General features: G+C 35.8%; 1 protein-coding gene across 6 annotated transcripts in view; it reads left to right on the top strand.

The window, feature by feature from the left end:
• PDS5B (PDS5 cohesin associated factor B) overlaps positions 1-5,721 on the top strand; it is a 109,568-nt gene extending 103,847 nt beyond the window's left edge. For all 6 annotated transcript variants that reach the window (XM_085320716.1, XM_085320712.1, XM_085320718.1 and 3 more), the window contains 2 exons: positions 655-796; positions 1,595-5,721. In XM_085320716.1, coding sequence (XP_085176842.1) covers positions 655-796; positions 1,595-1,630 — 178 coding nt within the window. In that variant the 3' untranslated portion in view covers positions 1,631-5,721. The remainder of the gene's footprint in view (positions 1-654; positions 797-1,594) is intronic.
• Positions 5,722-13,318: the final 7,597 nt, after the last annotated feature.

Genomic DNA, 13,318 nt, shown 5'->3' on the forward strand with positions numbered 1-13,318 from the left:
AATGAATGGTTGTGCATATGGTTCAGCTCCCATAATTGTTAACTAACAATTTCAGATACTGTTGACTGATTATCGTCGTCTTAGCATGAGCTAGCTTGGTAGATTCACATTTAGGTTCATTATAATGTTAATTTCATACATGGCAGTATGGATTCTTCTAGGTCTCTAAAAATACAGATGCAACTATTCAAATATCATGGTATATATACTGCTGCAGAAGTGGAGTACATCTGCTTGTAGAATTAAGTATATGAGTGTGGGGGGTGAAGCGGGGGACAGTGTTTAGCTTTTCCAGTTCTCCAGTGTCACTTCTGTGTCAGCCTTCTTCAACCTGTGTTCTGGTATTAAAGAGAAGAACCTCTCCTGCCAGTGAGCTCAGTTGAGTCCTATAGATTAAAGAAGTTAAACTTTGTATTCCTGGCTCTATTCTGGAAAAATTCTGTTTTCAAATGCTGTTTTGCCTCCAAGTTACACTTCTGCTGTTCTGTATACAGATGAAGTAGAAAGCCACATGTGGTAGAACTAATACATAAAACAAAATGTTAAGACTGCCGTTATTAAAAGGTTAAATGGAATGCTTGTCCTTAAGCAAAGTTTTTACATGTACAAACTCATATACTGTGAAACTGATCTGTATTTTTCTTCTGATTGTAGCCGTGCAGGACGTTCCAAACAAGCAGCCAGTAAAGAGAATGAATCTAGTGAAGAGATGGATGTATTTCAGAGTAGTTCACCTGTCAGCGATGACATCCCCCAGGAAGAAATAATGGAAGAAGAGGAAGTTTCCACAATCAATGTAAGAGAAATGCATGACACTCTTTTGAGTCTCTTTGGTGTCCTCTGTTGTGTTGCTTTGCAGAGACCAACTTTTCCTGTTCTTGATAACTTAACTCCTTTAAAATGAGGTGGTTCTCAACTGTCTGTGTCATACAGTGGCACTTTTTTTAGTGAATCTGCATTTCTTAGAGAGAAAATGTCAGTTTTTGTCAAGTATGTTGAATTTTCTATTTTGTGCAACTTGATTACGTAGATACCTGAGTTGGGTTTTAACTCATGAGAACTATTTCCTGTATAACTCATACCCATTCTTCTCAGCTAGATTATAATAGCAAGCAATGCTTCCTTGTACAAAGTAGGAGGTATTGAATAGTACTGGATGGTAACCACGGGATCCCAGGGCGGACTCTTAAATTTCTTTCCATACTATCACATGCAGATAAATTGAAATAAACWTATATTTATTTAATATGAATTTGTTAGTTATGTTAATACTTAAAATGTAATCATGAATGCTTTAATTTACACTATGGGACAAGCCTGATTAAACCATTTGGGTATGTGAAAACTCCAAAATAGGATGCTGAATTATTTTTTAAGACCTGAAGGCTGCAGGATCAGCAGCATTAAACACAGTTACAACCTGATCATTGACTGAGACTTGTACCCATAGAAAAAATGATTAATGAATGATACTTTATAATATTATTTTGCACATTATTATGACAGTAACCATATTTTATTATAAAATATTCTTGGGTTTTTTCAAAATTACAATTCTTCTTTAAAAATATTTTAAATACTTTTTCCCAAACAGGTGCGTCGCAGAACTTCCAAAAGGGAAAGGCGATGAGTAGATATGTAGTTATCAGCCTTCCAGGTGAAAGCTTTGAAGAATGCTTTTAATATAAAGCTTGAGACTGAATGAAGCTGTTAGTGCACGAAATGGGGTTGCTCAAAAAAAGACAAAACCTATTTTACTTTTGCTGCCCCTGCATTTGCAGTCCCTAGGTCACAAGCTTTAGCCACACACATATTGATATCATTAACTGTGGATTTTTGTGAAGTGTAATGTGCGCTGGCTTTGTAGACATACGAACTAAAGAAGAAAACTGTAAATAGTTCTTTTTTTAATGTTTCCGACTTCTAAAGTGCTTGTATAGCTTTTATCTGCGGCTTTAAACTGACAGTGCCCAACTGTTTATTGGATCTATTGATTTAAAAAAGAACAGTTTGTTAAACATTGATCTCAAGCAATATCTGTCAGTGTTCGTATTTGTACTCTTGTTGACATTTAACTGTGAAAAAAAATCAGTTGAACAAATAGTGCCACTTTCTTTTGCCGCTATTTGTTGAGAAGAAAAAGAAATGAAACAATCTTTTTTTCCTTTATGAATCTAACCTAGCGTTTACTTTTAGGCACCCACCTATCATCAGAGGTGCTATATTATTTTTACAGTTGAACAATGTTGAAGAGAATAATACAAGAGATGCAAATAGTGAAAGAAGTTGTTTGACTTGTTTTACACCTCAGTATTGATGCCAGACTTTTCTGGACTTCTAGTGGCATTGAAAATTCAAAAAGGATTTAAAATATTTTAATTTTAAAAGTGTGTTATTAAATAATGTACTGAATACCCTACCCATTTTATCTTTCCTATCAGTTTTTATTAATCTACTGTATCAATAAAATTCTGTAACTGAATGAGTTTTTAATAGTCTAGTATGTTAATGTGTATAGATATTTCCTTCTGAACATGATGTTCACAAAGAGCAAATTATTACTACATTATAATATGAAATCAGATATATAAACATTAGTGAAAATACCATTCTTATTACAATGTAAAGTTAATCACAAAAAAAATTTTATTGATGCAGTGTGTCTTTATAAAGCTGTTCTTGAGAGCCAAGTGTTTTGTATTTTATAGTGAAGTTGCATGTTTATGAAAAATGTGCTGAAAATGGGATGTAATGTTTTTTTGAAAACTCGTATTTAGCAGTAGTATATGGTAGGTTGCCTCATGAAAGAACCTTCTATTGAGAGTTTATTGTACTTTTTTTTTTTTTTTTTTTNTTTTTTTTTTTCCTGTGAGACAATTTTTTTTGGTATGAAGAGCTAATTTTTTTTGAATGACCAACTGTAAATGATCACAGTCAAGGTATTCAAAATTTGAATGAAGCTCCATTTTTATTTTGTGCTACCATAGAGAGGTTGGATTTTTGTTCTTTTAGGTATTATCTAAAAAAAAAAATGCTTAGGGCAGTATCCTGAATGCAGTTATACAAACTGTCTTTGAACCAAAATGTATAGGTTACTACATTATGCTTGACCAAGCACATGTTATAATTTCAGGTGCTCTTCTCCTTCTGGTTTCTTACAGTGGACAACATATGAAAAAATCAATTTCTAATATTAAATTTCTATCTCATTGAAAATGGAGCATTTTCATGTAATTCATCAAGAGTAAGTTATATTTGCAAGGTAGTATATAAAGATCAGAGGAAAGGATAATATTGAGACATGGATTTACCAATGTCCAAACTATATTATCGTTAGTAAAGAAACCTTTAAAAATTTTCATTATGCATTTTTTGTTACTGATGGAAAAATGGTATTTTAAACAATTATTCTGCCTGTCCTTAATTTTTTTCCACAGTATTCAGCTTTTCAACATTTATACCCATAGGTATGTGGGAAATGCTGCCTAAAAGGGCAAATATGGTTTTAATTGACTTTGAAGTAGTCAGCACAACTAAACTGGCTTACTTATGCTTCAGCAGTGCAAATGCAAGATGTTTTTATGGTATAAAATGATTGAAAGCTAGCTTTATATTTTCCTCTTTGACAGAATTGCACTGAAAACATTTATGGAAGATGTACCTTTAAGTCCATTTTATACAAAAATATGAAAAAATTGATGTTGAAACTGCAGACTCTTGAGGCTTTACGTGCATAAACATGGCTAGATTGAACTCACTGAATATTGATGCACATTACTGATCATAAAATATTTCATGTAAATTTAAGCTATAGTTTTGCAATTTAAATGTTGATTTCTTGGGTTATAATATGTAATTCATTATTCCTTGAGAAAAAGGCACAGCAAATATTTCATTCTTATATTCAAACCTCTAAGTTCATTCTCATCTCATATAAAGAAAATGAATATTTTATGTACTAACATTTTGAGATCTGCATACAGTAGCTACAGTAGAGTATAATTATGTATAAAAAGATAAATTGCTAACATTCAGTTAGCATGCTCTTCTGCAATGATAATGTTAAGTTTATAAAAATGTACTGTATTACATTAAAAATCAAATTGAACTCGCTGTAACAAGTTCTAGTATTAAATTTTTGAGATTGCTGAAGTATCTTCCTGTACTTTGCAGCAAATTGAGCTTATTTGTGTTACATTTCCTTTTTTTGCTGCAGTGCAACAGGAAACTTTCAGTGATCTTTAGTTCACATGTAAAATGCAAACTGATTGTAATCTTGATACTAGTGTTCAAGGATAATTCACTTTGATTCCAGAAGTATGGTTTTTTATTTTTTTAACTTGTCACCAACTGAAGTTATAAATATTTAGGACTAGCTATAATCCACTAATAGAGAAGGAAATATATGAAATTGCTTGAAAGTTGTAGTGTGAGTACACCTTTTCAACCTAGTATAAATTAGATCCCTATCTTAACTATACATGACTGCCAAATGACTTTATTTTCTAGCAAAATCGAACCTTTTTCCAATATATTGACATTTGCTGTTTTGACATTTCAAGCTATGTGAACAAAAAAATTAAAAATTACAACAAAAAAGCACTCATATTAAAGACATTTCCACTAAATATGAATATGTTCAATTTGTGACTAACTTGCAAAAAACTTAAAGGTTAAATACTTCGTGCTAGCATAGCATCTGTCGTCTGAGATTCTCCAAAAACTTTACATGGAGGTGTGTGTGCAATATTATTGTTACTATTATTTTGCGTGTATGTATTCTGAGAGATTATCAAAGTTTGCCTATGTGAATAAACACAGTAGGCTTGGGATCCTGCAAATTTACATGCCTGTGGTTTTGCAAGGTTAATTCTTAAATGCATTTGTCCTATTCCAATAACCAAATACACTGATATGTTTCAATATTTTAACACTTGTGCATGCAGGGCATGTAATGTAAAAAGTGTATGTGTATTGTAAACACATGTACCCCAGACTTACAAAATTGAGTCTGCATGGAAATTTTTTTGAAAACCTGTCCCTCTACATTAGAATAATTTGCAGAGATGAATGCATCTCTACCTCATCAAGGTAGGTACAATAAGTATTTTACCAATAATCTTTAAAATAAATACATTCAGGTGTAACAGTGTGATTGTCTAAAGCAGCACATCCACAAACACATCATTAAGATGAGTTCCTGATGGCTGTCCTCTAGGCTGGCTTTTTGTTTTACCCATATGAGGAGCAAAATGATAAAAGTAACCTAACAAAGACCATCTGTCTAATCACTATCAGGAGAAGTAGAAGAACCCAAATGTGTTTCCTGCTATGCTTACAGCTTGCCACTCCAGTCTTTGCATCTTTGTTGGATCTCACCTTCACAAAAGATATTTAGCTTATGTTGGCAGAAATGACTTACATTCCATAGACATAAATAGACTTCCTGCTGTGTTAATAAGTTTATCCAACATACTTAAAACACTTGATCAGTTATGTACAGTAAAGATTCTGCTATTTTGTTGCTATTGGAGAACTAAGAATCTGAATTTTGGCAGCTGGGATAGAAAGATAAAACTACTAGTTTTAAAGTGCTTCAAATTCTGTCATTAAAAGGTCTGACCTGCACATAGTTCACCAAGTGCCGTTATGTTTGTATATGCAGGATAAACAGTATCATACAGCATGTGTAAGCAGTAATTAAAATGTTTCACAACTGCATTTTGATTCAGTGCCTCACTGCCCTTATGATCTAGTTTTTAATAGCACATTGATTTCTGTAATTAAGATTTATATTCTTTTGGGATAGCAGTATCATCTTTTTATTACTTATATGTTCAAACAAGGAAGAAAAGCTTACAAATAGAGATTTCCACACTCTTCCCCTGCACATCAGTGTTTCAGTAATCATGTGATTTTGGGGGGATTCATTTTAACATGTATAATTTACATGGTGGAGAATGGATAGCATCTCCCAAGGTGTTTTATTGGCTATCCATGTTTTTGATATTTCTGTCCTACCTCACATACACAGATATAAAGAAACAGCGTTTTGAAAATCAAAACAGTATTACTGAACATATTTCTGCTTTTCCTGGCTTACTCAGAAGTAATGTCACTATAAAAAAGTGTATATTTGCAATTCACAAACTTGTGCACTTGGGTCTGAACAGATTGACAGAACTAAAGTTTTCAGATATTAGCTTCTACAAGAATATGTCAGTATTCATGCATTTTAAAAGATTTCTGTAGATAGACAATCACTTAAATTACGACGTGCAGCACAATAAAATGTGTGAACTTGGTAACAGCCTAAGAAGTAGCTACTTTTAATGGTATTATAATAGAATAAAACATGCTTACCCTAAAAAGATTTTTTTTCTTAATGTGTTGAGAAGACATCCTGATAATGCAAAACAGCTTTCTTCTGAAGTCACAGCAAGTTGACATAGCATGGTTTGGAACAGCTTTATTTCTTGGTAGGTTTTTTTTTTTTTTTTTTTTTTTTTTTTTTTTTAAGTTTTCAGGTTTCTATGTTCCTTGTAGTATGGTTATATTCAGCAAAAATGAAATATTTGTAAACTAAAGCTATTTTGAAGAACAGAAGTTTTTAATCCATATTTAATAAAACTATAAGGTGTTAATTTTAAGCAATGAGTTCTATTTATTTTTTACAGCTGTATCTGTAGATGCAGTAACATACCTTATGAATCTGATGTATACCAGTATTTCTCTGTTCCCTATGACCTAAAGCTTACTGAAGAGTAGTAAAAACTCCCTTTGTGTTTTCCCTAGAAGGCAACTGCTGTTGTCCTTCCATAATCATTGCTTACAAAGAATAAGAGCTGGAGGAGGAGAGGAGATGGTTCTGTTTACCTCCTGTATATCTTCTGTCATGTTCCATGTAATTTAGTTGATCATAAAACACTGATGTGTAGAGGTGTGCTAGGTGAAAAATGGCATGTTAGAAGTGAGTTACTAATTTGAAAGGTGCTATAAGAGATGAGTGAAGGGTAGGGAATCAAGACATGAATAAATGAGATGGGAAAGATATTACCCAATACGAGGCGACCAGTGATAGGAGTCCTCTATTCAAGAGGAAAGCCTAGATGAGGGAAAATCAGTTAGTGACCTTTTAAGAGAGGAGAACTGAAGGTATGCTGCTTTATTGGATTTGGAGAAAGACTGAAATGTAGGAAATATATATAAACACACGGAATTAAGATTAGTAGCTAAAGTTTATTAATGGAAAGTGAAGCTGATATTACTGGTCCTAAATGTCATCTGTAAAAGATTTGAAGTAATTAAGTAAAGATACTAACTGCACTGGATAGACTTGTCCAGATAGCAGTGGGACCTAACATTTTGTTGTATTTTTCTTTTTTTCAGATTCATAGGTAGGAGGATATGGTAAGGTAGCAATTATTTGAATGCAGTATGAAATAAGCACCACTAAAAATTAGGCAGAAATGGATAAGATGTAAATAATTAAGAAAGAAGACTCTTAAAGCTACCTAATAGCAATAGATTGCACAGTTGCGCACTATATTTCTCCCCTCATTTACTCACATACTGTCCTGGRGGACAGCTCCTGTCATCGCTGTCATTGCTACTTTTTGTTCACTTAATAGGCCCCAAACAGCCAGGTTTGTGAATCTGTATTTCTTCCTTGAGGCATCTTCCACCCATTTTTAAGCAGCCCTTAGACTATACCCGTACATGACACAACTTAGGAAAGGTGCATACAAGTTCTTTAGTTGAACTTTATGCTGCATTCTAATTTCTCTGTTTCTCAGTATCTAGTGAACCAAGCTTCTTCCAAGGTATAGTACTTCTCCAAAATTATGAAGCTGTCTTCCAGAGCTGGCTTGCATTATACAATGAAATGGCAATGAGGTGTTGGCATATAAGGACTTCTCTAAAGTGTAAGTAGCAAACTTTGCTTTACATCCCTTTCTGCATATAGGAGCACAAAAGGAGGAATAATGGAAGGGATGTGTGGGCACAAGGTTAGTTCAGTTCACTTCTTGCTGCTTCTCCTAGAAGAGAAGAAACAAGTCTTCAACAGGCATGTGAAGGAAAATGAAGACTTTTTTCAGTAGAAGAAACGAAACCTTGTCAAAGCCTTTTATGGCATTTGGAAAAGCTACTCATAAAATACATATTACTTTAATAACTCTTAATCATTATATGCTTTGGTTCTATCCTGACCAACAAGTGACAATGGGTTATACAATATGGCAATTCTGCCGTATCTGGGGTAGTATTTAATCTATGCATATGTCTAAAAATGAATTTTGTTTTTCTCCTCCTAAGATACTCTTCTACTTGTATTATACTTTATTATATCTCTAGCATTTAATATTAAATCAGCATCCTTCTGCCTTCGTTCCTCTGTGTTTATCTAAAATAAGGAAATGAGAGATGGCCGTAACAGAGCTAGCTGTCACTTAGTGCTGTCATATTTAGTTTAGATCAAGTCCTCAATGTATCAAGAGAATATTCTTAATCCATATTTATTCATTAATGTTTTCAAAAACTGTAACTCTCAGTTATAAGTTATYATTTAGTACTGAATGTGGAACATGATTTTCTATTGTATTCTATTTATGCAAAATAGGATAAAAAGCCAATTATGATCTGCCTTAAAAAAAATAGAATATGTACTGGGTTGTTCCTATGTACAACCATAGCAAAATTGAGTTTAGTCTCAGATATTTGTTCTCAGTGTAAACCGTTTTATTCTCTTGAGGTTTATGGGATTATAAAACATAACACATACACATACACTCATATGTATGTTGCTTATGTATACAGATGTTTGGCATAAAGCAGCAAAACGAAGGTGAAGCTTTGAAATATTCTTTGAATGGTATATACAGAATTGCAGAACTTTGCCTTTCTGCAAATGACTATATATGAAAACGTTTACTGGAAGAAATCACTGCTTAAGGTTGGAGAATGTTTTTGCAGCATTCAGAGAAATATGTTCCTATTCAGTCCTCCTTCATGTGCAAGGTTATACGGACAGTGCCTGATGCCATGTTTGTTCCTTTCAACTTCCTGATGAAACAGCTTTTWGTGTGCCATTTTTTCCTACTGTGTGGTGTATTGGTGTATAAGAAACTGCTTCAGTCTCAAGAGACTTTCTGAAGAACATCGTCTGGCCCTGTGTAGTGACCATGTGCTTTTTGTTGCCTTGCATGCAAGGGGTTGGGTGAGGGATGCATTTCCAGTCCTTTCTTTCAGTTCTGTACTGGGAGAAAAAGGGACATAATTTCAGGGAGCAGGTCTAGCCCAGTTGGTTAGAGCCTGGTGCTGCTAATGCCAAGGTCACAGGTTCAATCCCCGTATAGGCTACCCTGAGGGTTGGACTAGATGATCTCCAGAGGTCCCTTCCAACCTTATGATTCTATGATATTTTAAAAATATCTTTAGAAAAGAGCCACTTTCTCAGGTTCCTTTACATAAGTAGATGGGCATGGGCGTGTCCTGGTTCTAAGCAGAAACAACTTCCTCTATTCTTACTATTTTAGAGAAGGAATGTTCTTCTAAAGAGATCTGACCATATCTCAGCACATTTGATAGCTATGCGTCCTGAGATATCTCAGCTGAAGCAGCAACTATAGAAACTCAGAAAAACCTATAGGTTTATAAAACCTGTCTTTTACAGCTGACTCTACTTGCTATGGCCTTCCCAAACGAGGACTCCAAGGGTGGTTTGGAGGTCACTAGTGACATTGCTTTTGTACCTAAGAAGCAGCACCATTCCTATTTTCAGTAAGAAAAAGCAGTCTTTAGTGCTAAGCCATCCTAAGACTCAGCCACTCACCACCCTGTTTACCTTCAAGACTGACAAGGACACTGAGGTGGCTGTTTAGTACCTGGGTCACCTAACTTAGCTCAGAAGAAGTTCTATTTTTTCTACAAAGAAAAAAAAAGTTACTCAATTTAAATTCCTAGAATGAATGAGATGACTGGAGGGCTTTTCAAGGTGGATTGCTATCTGAACCTCTGGATTTCTACCACTTCATATTCTTCTTCATGAAACACAGTATTTCTAATACCTTTACCTCTGCTAGACAAATGGAGATACAGGCCCTCACATCACTTTCTGTTGTCTTTCAACAGTGTTTCTCCAGTCCTCTGTTGTATTCCTTTTCAAAAGAGTGGGAGTTTCATCTTGGCCAGGAAATTAGTTCTAGTATTCTTTGGGCAGATTTTTGCTTTTAGGCCTAATTTGTTTATCACAGTCTTCATTATCAGAAGACACCTTCGTTTTAACTGCGTAAGTTCAGACCTTCTTGGGACATCTTTGGAGCTATTCAATTCCCCTGCAGAGGTTCTAAAGGTTCTGCTATTTCTAATTAGTGACTGTCCAAAAGGTAGTAGTCTGTGTCCAGGCCAGCTGTGAAACAGGGTCAATGGTTAGAGTGGATTCTGTTGAAGATCTGCTCCATCCTGGTTTTCCACTGTGCGACTATCTTCAGTCTCATACATGTTTTCACATATCTAAAATTAGATTTTGCCACTCAAAAGCTATATGTGATGGGGGGCATATGATAGAGCGATACTACAAGTTGTGTGGTGTCTTTCTGAGGACCTTCATCTGTGATTGATAGTAGCTAATTGTTTGAGGTGCACCATTGTTACAAAGTGTGCAGAGACTCACTTAAGAGAAAGTAAGCTACTGAATGTGTAGCTGGTGATCTTTGAGAGACACTGGTATTCTACTAGTGTTTTTTTTCTGTCCTGTGATATCCTGTGATATTCCTGTGGGAATRGTGTTAGTGGCTACAAAGGGGAGAGCTACCGTACTAGGAAGAAAGCTCAAGTCTTCATGGGAGAATAGAGTGTACTGCTGTTCTATGCAGAGACAGCATCTGAGTTTAATAAAAGATTGGCAGTTGTCTTGGAAAACTGAAAATGAAAAAGTGCGATGTGCTTAAGAGAAAAATCATAATGTACTYCATACCTTGTTTTATGTTTTCCATGTACCTTCTAAATTTCTTTTACCTTTTTTTCATGGATGTTTCTTGGCTCTGTATTTTTGCTTCCTGTTAGTTGTGTCCAACAGCAAAACACAAATTAGGAAAAAAGAAAAGTTTATCTAAAACAAACAAAAAAAATTTGTCCAGAACTTTTCATGTTCTACCTACTTTGTCAACGGTAGATGCTCTCTGCTTTTTGCTGGATGTTCACTGGCCCAAAAGGCTTTTATGAACAGCAGTGATCAAAACCAGGCCCTGAGAAGGAAGGTTCATCCCACACTGTCAGTGGAATTTGCACCTATGTGCATGAAGCTGCAATGACTGACAGCTGGATCTGCTCTTGAGGAAAATTCTTAACAAAAGGAAGAATGGTGGAATGGGTAAGGTAAGAAGTGCTTTTCAAACAAGGAGAACAWCTTGGGGAAAAAAAGTAGTCCAAAAGAAATGTGAACCTAAAAATATGAASCTGCAGATTCTTGTAGATGACTTCTTTGAGCAATGCATAGAATCGGAGATTTTTGTAGTGTTTGGGTGATTTATTGGGAAAACATCTCCATGAATGAAAAAAGAGGACTATGTCAGCCCTCTACAAAGAGGAGTAATTTCACTGAACACTGCACAAAAACTGAGATGGTGACCAAGCCACACAGCACTTTCTTTTACAGTGAAGCAGTATAATTTCATGTTGCTGAAAGGAGACTGGTAACAGATTTTAATTCTAGCAATATGGTATCATTTAAACAATCTCCACAGCTTAGTGTCCAAGGGGTACTGCAGGGGTCTATACTGGGACCTCTCCTGTTTAATCTTCACCAATGACCTGGAGGAGGTGACAGAGTGCTCATAAAGCTTGCAGATGACACAAAACTGAGTACCAGTCAATATGCAGCCATTCAGAGGGACCTAGAGGGCCTGGAGGAATGGGTCAACAGGAACCACAYGAATTTCAGTAACAACAAATGGAAAGTCTTGCCCTGTGACAGGAGGAATCCTTTGCTGAGATCTGGAATACAGGCTGGGGACTGACTGGCTTGCCATGCTGAAAAAGCCCTGGGTGTTTGATAGAGAGCAAGCTGAAAATGAGCCAGTGGTGTGCTCTGGCAGCAAAGAAGGGCAACAGTGTCCTGGGCTGGATTAACAGGAGCAGAGCCAGGGAAGTGATTATCCCCTCTATTCAGCACCTATTCAGCACTTGTCAGACTATTTCTAGATACTGTGTCCAATTTTGGGTTGCCTAGTACAAGATAGAGATCAGAAAACTGGAGGGGGTTCAGTGGAGGCCACTAAAAAATGGCTGGGGCCCTGGAGCACAGGCCTTGCGAGGAGAGGCTGACAGAGCTATGCTTGTCTGCCATTGCCTGCATGGAGATTGAGAAGATGGACCCAAGCTCTCCAGTGATGCATGGTGCGCAGAACAGAGACAAACAAGAGGCTTAGACTGGATATAAGGAGAAACTTATGAAGAGAAAATRTTTGTGTTGAGGACAGTCAAGCAGCAGAACAGATTGTCTGTGGGGGCTGTGCAGTCTCCATCCTTGGAGACTTTACAGACTTGACTAGATAAAGCCCTGAGCAACCTGGTCTGATGTTATGGCTGACCCTACTTTGGGGAGGAGGTGTGACTGGAGTCCTCCAGAGGTCTCTTCCAGCCTGAACTATCCTATGATTCTACTCCTGGATCACTGTAGCTCGTGAAGCAGGGATCTCAAAACTTGGCAAATTCAGGCCACTCTATTTTACTGCTCCATTTTTGTTCTACCTACTTTTTGGCATCACCATTGAAGAGAGAGTTAGCTAGTATTAGTATATTGGTTCATCTTAAGCATAACCACAAGTCAGAAAACTGAAGTGTGCATTCAAAATAGCACACGCTTGCTTGCTCATACATATGCAGGCAGCTTCAATTCAGGTCTTTAGTCCTAGCTGATTTTTAGTTATCAGTATCTAAAATGTATGCARTTGTGTATTAATGTAGTATGCATCACTATCCATAATGTAGTAAATTCAATGCCTTGTATGACTGTGGGCTCAATTATGATTCTGCTCATCTGCTGAGTACTAAATTAAAATCTCAGGATGTTTCGTGGGGGGTTGGATCCAAATAAGTGAAGAACAATTTTAATGTAGTTAGCTTTGTTTTACTTTATCTTTTTTTTAAAAAAAAATGATACAGCAAGATAGATGTTCCTCAGCTGGCTTTGACAAGAACTGAAGTTAATCTCAGGTTCCTGGAAATGCACAGCACAGCTAACAGGCAGCCAAGAGACACAGCAGCTTGTGCAGCAGTTTCTGGAGCTCTACTTTGATTTTTTCTTTTTTTTTTTTTT

Source organism: Rhea americana, unplaced genomic scaffold (assembly GCF_003343005.1).
Source record: "Rhea americana isolate MKP2758 unplaced genomic scaffold, rheAme1 scaffold_65, whole genome shotgun sequence".
NCBI lineage: Eukaryota > Metazoa > Chordata > Aves > Rheiformes > Rheidae > Rhea > Rhea americana.